At 37.3% G+C, this 16920-nt stretch overlaps 1 protein-coding gene across 1 annotated transcript; it reads right to left on the bottom strand.

Annotated features, from left to right (window-relative positions):
* Positions 1-248: 248 nt before the first annotated feature.
* LOC307143246 (E3 ubiquitin-protein ligase DTX3L-like) lies at positions 249-6908 on the bottom strand. The gene is made up of 5 exons (XM_079844623.1): positions 6834-6908; positions 5819-5891; positions 2771-3691; positions 2035-2252; positions 249-1907 (listed from the first exon to the last, which is right to left on the bottom strand). Exons 1-5 carry the CDS (start codon positions 6902-6904, stop codon positions 1838-1840), a joined length of 1353 nt encoding a protein of 450 aa, XP_079700749.1. The 5' UTR covers positions 6905-6908; the 3' UTR covers positions 249-1837.
* Positions 6909-16920: the final 10012 nt, after the last annotated feature.

Below are 16920 nucleotides of genomic sequence, written 5' to 3'. Positions count from 1 at the left end.
CAGCATATGAATCTGCAATGCATGCTGGGAGACATGCGTTTTATACTGTGGTGGCTTAGTAGGGTTGGCGCTAAACTCTGCAGGACATCAGCTCTCTAGGACCGAACTTGCCTACCCCTGACTTAGAGGTACAAAAATGTACCCTTAAGGGTACCACCCCAGTGACGGCCACTTGTACCTTAAAAGGTACAATTTTGTACTCTTTTTTTTTAGAGTTAAAAGGAAAGTACAGGGTTCAAGAAATAATTAGTTAACATCTTGTTTATTGGAGAGAAAAAGAAAACACCCTCACTGTTACAGTAAGGCTTGTATTTACAATAGAAGTAATAGAACCAATCTATAAACGTAAAAATACATTAAAATGTTATAGCCACAGGACAAACACGTTAACATGATTTCAGTGTGGGGTAAAAATCACGCAACCTTTTCTGTGTAAAGTTTTATCCAATATTACAAGTTTGTTGCCATGATGATGAGGTTTCAAGTAAACCCATCAGTAAGCAATTCTATAACACAAAAATTGTGTAGAACAAGAGGTTTCATCGCACTAAAATCATATTCACTTTATAAAGACCCCATTCACTTCAATAGTACAAATTTGACTATAATCATTTTATAACATTATTTTTTAAATAAATTCTTGTTACTTGTCCTACAAGTTACATGTAGCCTACTTAGTAATAATAAATTATGCATAATTACATGCAAATCTAAACCAATTCCTAATCCTATCCCTAACCCTACATGTACTTAATTAATATTACCCAGTACTTAAATATATAATTACTCTGTAACAATGACAACTTTAAATAGAGTGTAACCAAAATATTTTATTTAGTAATCAATATTATGGTACAAATTATGTTGACTGAGCTAAATGAGGGTTGATGAGGGTTCGTCATGATGAGGGTTGGTATACGGCCTGAAAGAGTTTGAAGGCTGGACATCAGTCCAGCCAGACAGGACCAACAGAGGATGAAGTTCAAAGATGGAAAATATGGTGAGAAATGGCTCGACATGAAAGTCTATTATTATTGAGGGTGGGCTCTGGGTCAATGTCTGGCATGAGCTCTGGCTCTCGGCCCATGGCGGGCGTGTGTAAGCTGATGGTTGCTGGTTCGATCCCAGCGGTCACCACCAGTGTGTCCTTGAGCAAGGCACTTTACTCCATGTTGCTCCAGGGGGATTGTCTCTGTAATAAAGGCACTGTAAGTCGCTTTGGATAAAAGCGTCTGCCAAATGCATAAATGTAAATGTAAATGTAAATGTGGTACTCAGGGATGAGGGCTGATGACACAAGAAGGATAGGAGTGGGCTGGGGGCTGCGACCAAATGGCACCGTTGCCTTCATCCATTCATACCTCACTGACAACATAGAGAGAGCCATGCAGCCATAATCCACATACCGAGCCAGGGTACAGGTGGTCGCTCCCACCGGCGTTAGTTGGGCCAGATACACTTTAAAAAAACTTTTTTGATTTGAGTAAAATCAAAACATTTACTGTTTACCCAATTGATTTGTCCAATGTATCTTCTCCAAAAACGTGTAAATTATTAAAACTTTGTTTTTTTTGTGACTATGTTTACAATGTCTTACAAAAAATATTTACAAAAGTTAGAACTCTAAATAATTTCTCTAAATCAAGTTCAAAACAAAAATCAATATTTATCATTGGAATCTGAGATGCAATTGTCTTTTTCTTTCTGAAATCAAGAGCTAAAAACGTGGAGATATTTACTGTGAAAAAGCAAACATTTTAAAAGGAAAAGCAACATAACATTAAAAAACATAAATACTAGGCTTAGATGTGCATTTGGGAACATATACATCAAATCGTCATTCAATGCCTTTGGCCTTTAACTCATCTTTCACTCTCTTCAGGTAGCCAGGGTCTGGATAGCCATAACTGTGGACAGAAAACAATAATAGAAATGCAAGTTCAAAAATACTGCTGTTCAACATAAAATTCAAGTAAATATGAAATGTTTTGCTGGACATGGTGGACAATTGAATGAGTTTACATGAATTGGTACCTTTGGGGCCCACCGTATTTACTGGTCTTATGATGAATATCATTCCAGGTGACCACATTATCTGCACCCGTAGTTGTAGATCTCCCGACAGTAAAGATCAGTTTTTGATCAAAAGCTCTCTTCAGCAGTGCAAGCACTTCATTTCCTTCACTATTGTCTGGCAAGTTTGCATGGCGAATTGCTCCATGATAAGGCTTTCCCGGGTTTGGATGCTCCTTCTAAAATTGATTTTAGATGTATTACTGTACCACAACATTAAAAAAAAAACTCTGTACATATAGAAAATGATCTACAAGGAGGTCACATATATCAGAGGATGTGTGGTTTATAAATAACAGCTAATTGTGAGAAAAGAGAAGTGTAGAAGTTACTTATACTTTGTACTGTATAGTGTGTTTGTGTTTTCAAAGTGCTTCCTCTACATCAGGGGTGTCCAATCATGCTCCTGGAGGGACGCTGTCCTGCAGAGTTTAACTCCAACTCCAACCAAACTCACCTGAACCAGCTAAGCAATGTCTTATTAGGCATAATAGATACTTCTAGGCATGTGTGTTGAGGCAAGCTGGAGCTGAACTCTGCAGGACAGTGGCCCTCCAGGAGCAGGTTTGGACACCCCTAGCCTAGAGGAATGATTTCTGCAGACCTTCTGCAAAGTGCTTGTCATATTTTGTACATTGTGATTGTGATTTTTTTATTAATCACAGGTCAATCACAATTCAGTTTGACGTATTCTTACCGTTTGAATACCACTTGGTAAGTTGTAGTTGATTTCAATAGTGCCACAATCTGGATATCCAGGGAGTCCCGATCTGCTCTTTATTACAGTCATTGTTCCATCCGGTTGGTTTCCCTCCAATATCCCATACACTTCCTTACACACAGGACAGATGGATCCCAGACTCTTCTCTGACGCGCTTATACAATCTTGACAGAATTCATGTCCACATTTCAGTTTTTTCTTGTCGGTGAAGCTGTCCATACAGATAGCACACATCTCCTCTTCAGCTTGAGCGTCTTTACTCTCATGTCTAGAACTGTCTTTTGATTCTTCATTGAATCCAGTGTCTGCTTCACTTCTCCTTCTAAGATTCACTCTCTCGTCCCATTCTGATCCTCCCACTGCTCCTGATCCATAATCAGGCGTCTGATGCCTTTTGATTCCTCTTGCGTGATGAATGTCCTCTGAGTAACCAATCGCTTTCTTCTTCTTGTCATCAAACACACTCTTCTGAAGTGACTTCTCAATGGCAGCAATGGCAGGACCGAGATGTTCTGGCAGTCCAACGAGCCTCCAGCGACTCAAAACATCTGCTGCAACAACACAATGATGCTGCTGCTGAAGTTTCACTAGTGTTGATGCCACAAGAGTTGATTCTGTAGGGTTTTGGAGTTCACAGGTGACAGCGGCTGAGGCAAGTTTCTGGTAGAGTTGTGTTAAAGCTCTGATGGCATGACTTTCAAGATTAACATGTTGATTTCCTTTGGATCGAGCTTGAACTTTAATGGTTACATTGTTCTGCGGTTTGTCTTCATGAAATGACACTCCGTACTTTGTTTCAAGCTGTGATAATTGCTCCTTATAGGAAAGTTTCATCAGATCCCAATGAACCGTGTCCATCTCAAGTTGAGCTGGAAGGTCCTTTGTGAGCTGGAAGACCTGCTTTGTGGAGAAAAGTTGTTGTCTTTATTCATTTGACTTGATTTGTCATTGAATTGGATTTCCATTCTTGCTTCTTCTACCCCTCTTTTAATTGTGTCTGTAAATTTATTTGGTCCAAAGAACGGGTTACTGGCAGATATCATCATCTTTGTCTCTTCTGACTGGATGTGACGAATGACCTCCTTCACAATATGAATGCATGTGACCAAGCAAATAAATATAGTAAACAATAAGATAAAAACAAAGTTTTTTGCCACAAAATTACATTTTATTATGTACTGAAAGCACATACTCTTTCTCCCGCTCTCTTTCCCACTCAAACACACACAGATTCAGTACGGACACTGTTGTTGTCAGCGCTGCTCTGACGATTTTATCTCTAAAATACTTAAAAGCTACATGGCATTTCTCACTTCTAGTGAGGTAATAACGGTGCTATTGTTGAAGCAGATATACGTACAGTTCCGCTATTATTAGTAGAGGCGCTGTTGCCGAAAACTGATGAGATGCAGACTCACATACGCTTTTCTAGTATGTGGCCAGATTTACTAACATCTTGCGTTAGCACAAACCCTCTTTTGGCGTTAAAAAGCTACTGTCAGGATATACTAAAGACACGCTGTGATAAATTAGCACTGAAAAGGCTTGGACAGGGTTATTTTTGCGGCTGAACCTATTGCATATGCATTTGTAGGAGTTTCCTTTTCAGACGAAAAATGTATGGGAGGAGAGTATTTAAATTACTCATGTAAGGTGATTTACTAAGGTTTGCGCTTGTCAATTTACTGGTATTTGCGCCATTATTTACCACACAAAAAAGCACGTCTTAAACCAGACGCTAACGGGTAGATTGTGTTGGTCATTATGGAAATGATCCGTCTGTATCTGTATTCTTTCATTTGTGTGTCATCAGTAGATAACGCTGTGCCAGGAGGGGCGTGGTGGAGTTACTGAGTTACTGAAAGTATTGTTTGTGCGAAGTGAGTTTTGTTAAGCGACATTGAGCGTGTTTATGTTTAAACACGCTCAATTGTTACTAACGCGCTGAACTTTACACTCCCATCTGCGCTTTTTTTTGGAATTGCGCTCTCATGCTAATTTGCTCTGCTAATTTGCTCTCTTTGAAATCTGGACCTAAACGTGGAGCTAGAATCAAGCTAAATGAAACTAAATTCTAATAAATTAAGTGAATTTTACAGAAGCTGTTTAATTCTGTCGTTGGGTCAATGTGTGGTCCATACAAGCCAAATGGATTTTGAATGTAAATTCCAAAAGACAAAAAAATAAATATTTTTAATTTGATAGTTAAGTTCCCTGATTAGGCTATTGTACTTAGTAATAGTAATAGTGCCCGAAAGTGCTTAATATGTCTATGTGACTACATATGTAATTTAGTCAACGTGATTACCAAATATTAAATACAACACAGTCGAAGGGTTTTTGCATTTAATGAGATCCGTATTATATATCAATATAAATGTCAGCCTTTTGTGAAAATGACGCCATATAATCTGTGTAGCAGGTGTGGCATGATAAGGAAAACAGACAACAGCCTCTGATTCACAAAATGAGCTTCCAAACACAGAGATAAGGAGCAGTTTAGCCTTGTGGTGTCCAAAGTCCTCACTTTAGGACTCTAGACACAGAATATTGTACAGCAGAATAATGCACAATATTTCTTATTTAATTTTGCTTCCCAGTATGTGTACTTTTGAATCCTAGTTCAAATATCATATGTACAAATCTTAAAATTGAAGGCAAGTGTAAAATATTTTAAACAACACCACCCATAAATGCATGTTTTGTATGTGAGAATAATTTCCACTTATTGATAAATTACTTCTAACACCAAACTGCCGCAAAACTTCTATCCCATTGACCACACTTTAACCGGACAGGACACTTCATCATGCACCTCAGAACACAATATGGGATGGACCTTATAAATGCTTAATCATTTTACAGTTTGATTAATATCTGTCTGTTGTATAAACAATTACAGCTTTCCAAACTAAATATACAACTTTTATGATGCTTTGTTCATAAGATATACAGTATATATTTATATAATCTGTAATGTCTTAGGTTATTTGTGATTCATGAATGAATTCTAAAGTTACTTACATTTTCGTCAATATCCATTGGCTCCTCCTGTGACATGGCTGTGAGAGAACCTCCAATCAGCAGCTGAAAGGCTCTAAGTAAATAAAGTAAAACAAACCAGATCATCAGATTAATTAAAGGGGTCATGAAATTGAGAATCAGGTTTTTCCTGATATTTTGACATACTGTAAAACTTAGGCTACTGTAAGTTTCAAAACTCAAAGCTTCCTCTCCCATCCAAAAAGAGCATTTGTTTTTATGCCTTATTTCCAAGAACATTTGTCAGAGAACTTAACATACAAACCACAGAAATCAATGGCATTGTACTTAAATGGAAAGGCAAGTCTTGGTGAACATTAAACAGCAATTAAATGAACAACAATAAAGAGATTACTGTAATAATCATAACAGCCAATTGATGATTGATGCCATATGCTGCAGGGATCAATGTGTATAATTAAGTCTACACCATGTAACGTTTGGCATTCTATTGGTTGAAAAAAATAAACTTTCAAGTAATTTGGATAGGAACTTTGTTTTGGAAATTACCAGCTATGCTGTTTTGTGCGGATGAATCTGATGGCTGATGCGTATAGCCTATAGCCTACCGGTGTGCAGTTTCCCATATGCTCCGAGAGCAGTATAAAAATAAATTATATATATATATAGGCTTTCCATAATATTAAGCAACCCAAAAACTGAGCAGAGGGACATGCATTAGCTAGGCTACTGAAGCGACAGTTTTTTGTTTCATTTTCGTTTTGAATGCTAGGCTAGTTTATACAGATTTATGAAAATAAATAGGCTAGCCTATTAAACATTATATTTAAATTTGTGTTTCTTTATGTCTTCATACATATTTTTACTTTTTATAATTTAGCCTATAGCCTACTGTAGATGGCGGTTGTTGATGACGGTATGTCCTTTGGTTATTAAATTTATATTGCGCATTTAGGCTATTGTCAACAAGTAACTATAGTGAACCATTAGAGAACAAATAAAAGGGAAAAAATCTGTCTTGTAGTCTTGTACTTACCGAAAACAGTGAGCTTTGTGAGCGGTCAACCTCTCTGCACGAGTCAACCTGATCAGCTGTTTCACTTTCATCAGTCGACGCGAGCGGAGCAACGCGACGCGTGCGACAGGTCCCAGACAGTTTTATCTTATTATTCTCTCTTTCTCTCACATTAATTCATTTTTGGTAAGCTCTGTTGTCTTGTGAACAAATGTTGTCTTGTGAAAGAAGAAATTGCATCATTGTACGTTTTCGAATAGCTATAGACACGAAAGACTATCGGCTAAAATGCAGAAAATTGTAACATGTTCATGGCTCAAGCACAACATGCTCAACATAAACTGAATATATAGTAGGGAAGAGCGAGGCACAACAGCTTTGTGACTTTCTCAGTTTGTGTAAATCCACTTGGTGTTCAGAGTATTTTTCCCACATTAATTTCACACGTCTAGTACAATTATGTGGTTTTGTTTCATTAATACAGTGTATAGCCTACTTTTTTCTTGATTTACCCCAAAAGAATGGAAGTGAAATGTGACATTCCCCAGGTGGCCCGGATTAAGAACACATAGGGCCTTGGGGCTATAACAAACCCAAGGGCCCCCACAGTGCCACGTTTTCTACCACAGAAATAAATATTTTTTTTTTTTTTTTTTTAACAAAATCTTCAAAGCAAAGAGATACAATGAGTATATACTGTCTGAATATTCAATTTTAATATTAAGTAGGCCTAGGCTATATATAAATATCCCAGGCTGCAAGACATTAACATCATAAATGCATTAACTCCAGATATGAGGTCAAACGAAAAAGGTTTCCGGAAACGACAACAACTTTTGAACATGCAACTGCCTTAAGGAGTTTTAAAACCTGTAAGGTCCCAAATTTAAGCTATTTGGGGGGGAAATTTTGATTTCTCTGATCTATATTATGTACATTTTAAGATGTTTAAAGGCTAAAAAAGTAAAAAAATTAATAGCTTTCAAAACCATGTTAGTGGGCAGTAGATTATCTGTCATACCTGCTCTCTCCTCATTTAATGAATCTCATCATTTCCATCACTCTTTCACTCTTTCTTTTTCCCTCCTAAAGCTGAGCTCTGACTGATAGTCTTTTCATTGTTTAACATTTCTATCCTAAAACAGCTGTCAAATATGAAATGTTTAGTTATATCTCGCACCATTTTACTGAAGCGTCACGCGACTCATGCAGCAGCTTCTGTGTACATAAAGGCGCCTACTTTAATTTGATTGGTCATCTCAAATATTTTGACATTGACGATCGGTGAGTCGGTGACAGACCGCAGGCAGGCCAGCTCAGATGAGAAGATATCCTTGCAGCACTAAAGTAGTGTTAATACTCTATTAGTCAATTATTTCACAACATGTACACCTCGGAAAAATACAGAGGTCCGGACCTTGGAGACCTCATATGGCCATTGTGTAGGCAGCCTATAGTTTACCTCAACACTTCAGCACTCCAGTAGCTTAATAACAGCGCTTAATATGTGGGGGTGTGGTGGGGTTTGGCGAGCGGCCCACTAGGAAAGGTTTAGCAGTCCTTCCAGAAAAATGCGGCTGTTTTTTGTGATTATTGCGGGCAAAAATCCTTGATTATGTTTACAAAACATTGAGTCAAATTGAGTTACAAAAATTGAGTTAAGTTCTGTAGCTTTACAAAAGGAATATGCTACAACTTCTGAAAAAATGAATAAATAACTTCCTGTTTTACAGAGGTAGCTATACAAAACAGACATTTGAGTGCTTCCAATACTCAAAGTGCTTAAAGGGTTAGTTCACCCAAAAATGAAAATTCTGTCATTAATGACTTCCCCTCATGTCGTTAGACACCCGTAAGACCTCCGTTTATCTTCGGAACGCAAATGAAGATATTTCAGTTGAAATCCGATGGCTTAGAAAGGCCTCCATTGACACAATGCACTGTGCACTCTCAAGACCCATAAAAGGTACTAAAGACGTCGTTACAAAGTCCATCTCACTACAGTGGTTCTACAATAACTTTTTTAAGCGACAAGAATAGTTTTTGTGCGCAAAAAAAACCTAAATAACGACTTATATAGTGATGACCGATTTCAAAAAATAGCATCATGAAGCTTCGAAGCGTTATGAATCAGCGAGTCGATTCATGATTCGTATCGCGTGTCAAACTGCTGAAATACGGGACTTTGGCGATCCAAACCGCTGAATCGACTCACTGATTCATAACACTTCGAAGCTTCATGATGCTGTTTTTTGAAATTGGTCAACACACTAGGAAACTGCTTTGCGCTGTCTTTTGCTGTTATTTTTGTTGAGAAAAGGGGAATTTGCATGTTTCATCATGGTTTCACCGATATCTATGGTTTCACCACAGGGTTTGCAGCTTTTCGATGACGTTCACGTCGGGTAATTACGTCACTTCAAAACGTTCCCATGGCAATAGGGGGAAATGGCGACTCTTGTGTGAAGTAAACAAACATTTTTCAACTTTCTGCTAATATATATGACTTTTTTGCAACGAAAATGTGGGGATTATGAAATCATGCTAGCCCCGCATATTTTGCACACGGAAATAGGCAATCTACGCGGCGAATGTGCGGCGTATTTGAAAAAATGCGGCCCCCGCATAAATATGCGGACTTTGGCTGATTATGCATTAAATCATGCGATCGCATAATCGTGTTTTTCTGGAGGGACTGGTTTAGGTGCTCCTGATCGATTGTCAATCATTTCCTCAGCCAATCATGGGCCCCCTCCGTGCTCCTAGCCCTTATGTTAATCCGGCCCTGCAGGTGGGGTCCCAGCAAATAGGCGTCATTTCGCCGTCTCTGTATAGACCTGATATAGTACGGCTATGCGTAACCCACTTTTAGCCAAACTAACCTTGAATTTGGTTACACGTCGTTTTGGCCAAAATAACTTGAAAAAAGATGTATGATATTTCATAATGTAAGCAACAGTGTCAACAGTGATTAAAGGTGTTTAGTTTATTTTCTTTCACATTCAGGGTTGCCAACTCTCACGCATTTGGCGTGACACGCTTTCAGGCTCTGTCTCACGCTCTCACTCTGCCCAAGTAAATCTCACGCAAAATTGCCAAACCTATGAAACAAAGTCTAAGCTTTTATTCAATATTTTTTAAGTTTTAATACGAAATTCAAACAATGAATGCCATTTTGGCGCACAATGTGGCATAACAGTTGAAGCCAGAGCAGTTGAAAAACAGAGTTGTGACATGCTTTCATCGCGCGGTGTACGGCGCGGCGGTCGTATGGTTCATGGAGCTCTCAATAGTTCTAAACAAACCAGCGCTGTCAATACATTTGAATGGCTTAAGCGGATAGACAGCTTCACTATACAGGTGTTTGCAGCTATTTTTGGTAAATTTGATTTGATTATTTAGACATGACTACCGGCAACGTGCGACTTGAAAGTTAACGGAGATCACTGTTGCCAGATCTCGCGAGAATTGTTTCAAATATAACATTAGATATGGGTAAGTCACTGTTTGCTGATGATGGGGCGTTATGGAAAAGAGGAAGAAATATTGAGTATAGAAGGGATAAATCAATTGGAAAGTTGGGGTGTAAAATGGGGTTTTAAATTTTCAAGTGAAAAGACTTGTTTTTTTTACAAGGAAAAAGATAAGAGGAAATCAGTTGAAATTGTATGGGAATTGTTTAGAAAAAGTTGAGTGCTTTAGGAGTTTATTTTGACAAAAAATCAACATGAAAGCAACATATAGTATACCGTTTATAAGTGCAGCAAAGTAATAAATGTCATGAGATGCCTCTTGAAATATATGTATATCGCAATGATAAGATCAAGATTAGAATATGGCTGCACTGCATATAGATCAGCATCAAGGTCTGTGTTAGCAAATTTAGACATAGTGCAAGCTCGAGCTCTAAGAATATTATTTAGGAGCTGTGATAACCACACCAGTATGTGCAATTCAGGTGGAAGCTGGGGAAATGCCTTTGGGGTTAGCAGCCAACTATTGGATTAATATAAGAGGGCGTAGGGAAAATCACCCAGTAAAAAAATGTCTTACAATTGAGTTGGGAGAAGGAGAAAGTACAAAGAGAAAGCTTTGGATGGACAGGACATCAAATAGCAAAAGATGTAAGAATATACAATAAAGAATTTGAGGAAACTGAAATATGGCCAATTAAACCACTAGAGTGTCCAAAGGTAGATTTAGAGCTACTGAAGATCAGACAATATGATAGGACATATGATATAATAGAAGAATACCTTAGATATAGCGATTACAAAGAACTATATTCAGATCTTTACAGATGGTTCTAAGGAAACAAGTAGAACCGGTTTAGGAGTTACTGCGCCTAAGTAAAGAACAACTGACTATCTAAGTGTGTATGCTGTAGAGTTAGTTGCCATTTGGAAAGAAGTAGAGTGGATTGTAGAAAGCGGTGCCAGTTTTTTAGTATAGTGACTCTGCCAGGGGCGTGGCACCAAATTTTGGGCCCTGGGTACAAACCATCTTGCTGGGCCCCCGTACCAAATACCATAGTGATACCAATGGGTGGGGTAGGCTATTGCATTTTTATCATAAAAACACTTAAAATGTAAAAAAAAATAAGCCACACTCTGATATATATATTTTTGTTTTATTGTCAAAAGTACTACTACTTACTGAGATGACAAAAGGTCTAGCAGGTCCAAACCTGGACTAAATCATATATACTGGCTATATCATCACTGGCTAGCATTTGAACAATAGTTTTCCTGTGCTTATCAGTAAGAGTTGATGGCCATAATCCTGGGTCCTCTGACAATCCCTCACCAGTATCCCTAAGTCTCTCATTCTCTTCTCTTTCCTCTTCAGCTCTGTCCTCCTGCTCCTGACTACCTTCATCACATTCTTCACTTTCCCTCTCATCACTTATATGAATATCAACCTCATCTTCTATTTCTGCCTCTGCTACAAGAGGAAATAAGCAAAATGGGTACATTGTTATTGTACACATTTAAACTTTAAACTGTAATTAGTAATTAGTTTAAAGGGATAGTTCACCCAAAAATGAAAATTCTGTCATCATTTACTCTCCCTCAAGTTGTTCCAAACCTGTATGATTTCCTTTCTTCTGCTGAACACAAAAGAAGATATTTTGAAGAAAGCCGGTAACAAACGACTGATGGACCCCATTGACTTCCATAGTATTACCAACCTTCTTTAAAATATCTTCTTTTGTGTTTAGCAGAAGAAAGGAAATCATACAGGTTTGGAACAACTTAAGGGAGAGTAAATGATGACAGAATTTTCATTTTTGGGTGAACTATCCCTTTAAAGTTTAAATGTGTACAATAACAATGTACCTATTTTGCTTATTTCCTCTTAACACTTAATTACTAATTACTAAGTGTTAAAACAGGCAATTCTGCTAAAAGCTCACCTTGTCTCACTGTCACATCCATGGGCGTGGTAGTGGGGGGAAAAATGGACCTGACTACCCAGGGCCCCGTCTAGGGAGAGGGCCCTTTGAAAAGTCTGGAATATATTTTAACATCGAACATGGGGGCCCATCAGGACTGCTTATGCATAGGGCCCAGGATTTTGTGCTACGCCACCTCACTGTCACTGCTTTCACCTGGCCATGAGGGGCCTGCTGCAGGGTCTGAAACTGAAATATATGGCTTCAAATGGTTGCTAAAATATCCTTTATTGTCACAATACCTTTTTTAAAGTGTAGGCTAAGTACAAGTTAATTGCTGATTATTTGTCTGTTTAAAATAAATGCAGACTATAGAATCACAGCCCAGGGTACACTAACCGCCAAACTAGACATTCAGTCTTTGAATTACGTTTTAAAATAAGTCATTTTCAATCATTAAGATGTGCATTAAACTGAGAACAATCCTGTAGCCTACTTAATGCAGAGCTGCCAACTCTCACGCATTGGCCGTGAGATACACGCATTTGAATGGTTTCACACGCTCACACCCCACACCCCTGGTTTCTCACGCTGAAGTGTCAACCTGGTCGGTCAAATGCCTGAAAGATGAGTTTATAGATCTACCAGTTACCAGCTACTCGTTATCGACTATGGTAGTTATGCTTTCAGTTTTGGGGTTCAAGATAAATTTGCAAATAAATAGGCTACGGCGGCGTAGTGCGACCAAAAGCTACATTCCGGAAGCGGTGCGGTGTGACGCTCAGCTCAAATCTCACGGCCCAAGCGAACACTCTAAAAAGAGATGTTCAAATTTAACACAATAAATGTGTAAGTCATTTTAACACACAAATTGTGTCAGGTAATCACATACTCAGATGTAATTTTAAATATAAAGTGAAACTAAATTATTAAGCATTTAATCAATAGTCGAGTACAGAACGCACGTGCACACAAGTACAATGTTTCAAACTCTATGACTCTATAAACTCAATTATTCACACTTCAACACCACATCGATGCCGCTTTTGAGAAAAGATCATGAAGAGATAACAGTTGACAGAGTTTGCGCTTTGAATTAAATTAAATTGTAGCAACTGATAAAACATTCTATATAAATAACTTTGATTTACTCAGGCCTGTTTGTTTGAGAACATAAACACTGCATACAATGCACAATGATGGTGTGTGTCGCGCTTTATAATATGATGTGTTGAGAACAACACAACCAGATGTGTTAAAAATTGACACGTTGTGTCAGTTTTAACACATGTAGTGTGTGTGCTCAGGGACAACACATTTTGTGTAGATTTTAACACATGTAGTGTGTGTGCTCAGGGACAACACAGGTTGTGTAGATTTTAACACATATTGTCTGTGTGTTCTCAGGGACAACACATGTTGTGTAGATTTTAACACATGTAGTGTGTGCTCAGGGACAACACATGTTGTGTAGATTTTAACACATGTAGTGTGTGCTCAGGGACAACACAGGTTGTGTAGATTTTAACACATATTGTCTGTGTGTTCTCAGGGACAACACATGTTGTGTAGATTTTAACACATGTAGTGTGTGCTCAGGGACAACACATGTTGTGTAGATTTTAACACATGTAGTGTGTGTGCTCAGGGACAACACAGGTTGTGTAGATTTTAACACATATTGTCTGTGTGTTCTCAGGGACAACACATGTTGTGTAGATTTTAACACATGTAGTGTGTGCTCAGGGACAACACATGTTGTGTAGATTTTAACACATGTAGTGTGTGTGCTCAGGGACAACACAGGTTGTGTAGATTTTAACACATGTAGTGTGTGCTCAGGGACAACACATGTTGTGTAGATTTTAACACATGTAGTGTGTGCTCAGGGACAACACAGGTTGTGTAGATTTTAACACATGTAGTGTGTGCTCAGGGACAACACATGTTGTGTAGATTTTAACACATGTAGTGTGTGCTCAGGGACAACACAGGTTGTGTAGATTTTAACACATATTGTCTGTGTGTTCTCAGGGACAACACATGTTGTGTAGATTTTAACACATGTAGTGTGTGCTCAGGGACAACACATGTTGTGTAGATTTTAACACATGTAGTGTGTGTGCTCAGGGACAACACAGGTTGTGTAGATTTTAACACATATTGTCTGTGTGTTCTCAGGGACAACACATGTTGTGTAGATTTTAACACATGTAGTGTGTGTGCTCAGGGACAACACATGTTGTATAGATTTTAACACATGTAGTGTGTGTGCTCAGGGACAACACATGTTGCGTAAAATTTAACACAAAACCTGTGTTGTTTCTTTATCACAGATAATGAGTGCAGATAATGACAATAATATTATAATAAATAATTATTAACAGTGCAAATTACTTTTTACAATAAAGTTTCAGATATCAAACACTTACTTAGATCAGCAAATGTATGCGATGATAACATTATCATCTGATCATAGTTTTCTCTTGGTTATTTCTGCTGCTTCAAATGTGCAAAATAAACACAAAGTCACAACAAACAGAGAAAACCTGAAGTGACAGAGTCAAGGGTCAAGAGCTCAAATAAAGGAGCCACTAATCACGATTCTGGTGACTTCAGATGAAACAGTCACTGAATCATCAACACCAAATCCTGTTAATCTCAGTAAGAGCTTCTGTCTGACAGAAATAAAGTCAGTCCGGTCAGTGATAACAAGTGAAAAGCGGGGAAAACATTTGAAAAAGACATTGAAAAAAAGGCATGATGTGATTGGCTGCCAAAACACCCACTGCTGTTCATCCAGAGTAACATATAACACACATTTTGTGTTATATCTACACAACATGTGTCAAAATACCATCAACACACTCAGTGTGTTGTTTTTTTAACACATCTCTTTTTAGAGTGAATGCTCCACTCATGAACTGCGTGCTCACCAGTAAAACAACGTTCGCTCAAATCCAGTTCTGACATGAAATTTGCCTGTATTTGTTGTAGGTGGGTCATTCCACGAAATCGATGCCTTTTGTGTCCCTAAGAAATAATCAGACATAGAATTATTATAACAACACATAAATTTGTGATTTAAAAACATAATAATACTATGTATTGTTTCCTCAATATTACATTAAATTAAAGTCAATTAAATATTATTTTAAGTAATTAAAATTGCTTCTAAGATGATAAGGGTAAGGTTTTTGCCATGTCCCTCGATATGATTGTTCTTTTTCAGCAGGACTTTTAATTTGCAAACTGAAGGCAAAATTATTCTAAAATCACATTTGCATATAGCTATAAGTATATTCTCATTGTTAAGCAGTGTTTGGGCATAAGTATACTTATTTTTTATTTTTTATTTTTTTTTTTACATATAAATCATTTTATCGTTGTCCCTTGATTCCATGTCATTCCTGTTACCCTCACCAAAAACCCCTTTAAAATAATTGTACAATCCAGTGACATCACTTCCAGAAAATTACATCATCTCTCATCATTATTCCAACAGTTAAAACACAAGTAATTTTCTCTCTCTCTTTTATAATGTTCTATTTTTGATGATTTATGAGGGTTGACTGAGGTGGGGACATCATGCAATGTCAAAACTGTTCCCATTTTTAAAGTATAAATTACAATTATTATTTATTTAACATAATGAAATCAATATCTACAAGTAATATCGCTTCAAAGTTTACACCATGTGCTTTTGTGGTATTGACTGTTAGCTAGCAGTTAGCAAATTAGCTTGAATTTGTCAAACCTGTTACCGTCAGCCCTGTTACTTTTCTAGTAACAGGTTTTGACATGTGGGTAACAGGGATGACATGACATGTGTCACCTAAGCCACACTGTTTTTAAAGTTTATCTGTGTAAAATGCAAACATTTTTAAATGTCATCCTGCGTGTATTATTGAGCTAATGCCTATATTATTCAGAGTGGGTGGTATATGAGGATCAGTTATCAGTTTTTAGTTAGAATTGTTGGTATTAGTATTATTGGTAATTAAAGTGTTAACTGTTTAAATAGTTTTAACATTTGTGTGATGATTTAAATTTTATTTTATATTTGCACTTTAATGCACTTTTTCAGATGATAGTAGTATGCCAGATGTAGTAAGTGCAGCAGAAAAACAAATGATATTGGAAGAATGTTTGTAACCAAGCAGATCTCGCCCTCCATTTTTTTCCTACTATGGTAGTCAATGGTAGTCAACATTTTAGATATCTTTGAAATGTAATGTGCTTCACTAATACAACTATGCCAAGTAAGTGCAAAAAATATAATGCAATTTAAAAAGTTTACAATATTATGTAAACAAATTTGTGCAGTGTATGCTGAAGAATGTGTGTCCTGTCATCCCTGTTACTCTGGTCAGTCCTGTTACCATGATGTCAATCCTGTTACCGTCATTAATTTTATAAAAAATATTAAACTTATATTTGAAATGGCCTTCCCAGTTTTTCCATTGTAAACCTATCAACATAGTATTTTGAACAAAGTCCTTCTTTTAATATCTCTCTTGTAAAAATATACATTTTTCTTAATTGGCATGTGATCATCCTCTAAAATTAGTAAATTCTTGGTCATCTGAATGACAAATATAAGATTGAAAAAAATTATCCAAAATTTGAAACAATCCAACTGAAAAGAGGGACTAAAATACTGCTCAAATACGTTAAAACTATAACATATTTCTAATTAAAACTATTGTATAT

Source organism: Gobio gobio, assembly GCF_949357685.1.
Source record: "Gobio gobio genome assembly, chromosome: 19".
Lineage (NCBI taxonomy): Eukaryota > Metazoa > Chordata > Actinopteri > Cypriniformes > Gobionidae > Gobio > Gobio gobio.
This window is presented reverse-complemented; position numbering and strand designations above follow the sequence as displayed.

Excerpts from the sequence above, each read along its gene's own strand:
- LOC307143246 (XM_079844623.1), bottom strand. The coding sequence starts at position 6,904 with ATGAAAGTGAAACAGCTGATCAGGTTGACTCGTGCAGAGAGGTTGACC. Across the intron at positions 5,892-6,833 it reads CACAAAGCTCACTGTTTTCG|AGCCTTTCAGCTGCTGATTG; the intron begins GTAAGTACAAGA and ends TTATTTACTTAG. Across the intron at positions 1,908-2,034 it reads AAATACGGTGGGCCCCAAAG|TTATGGCTATCCAGACCCTG; the intron begins GTACCAATTCAT and ends TTCTGTCCACAG.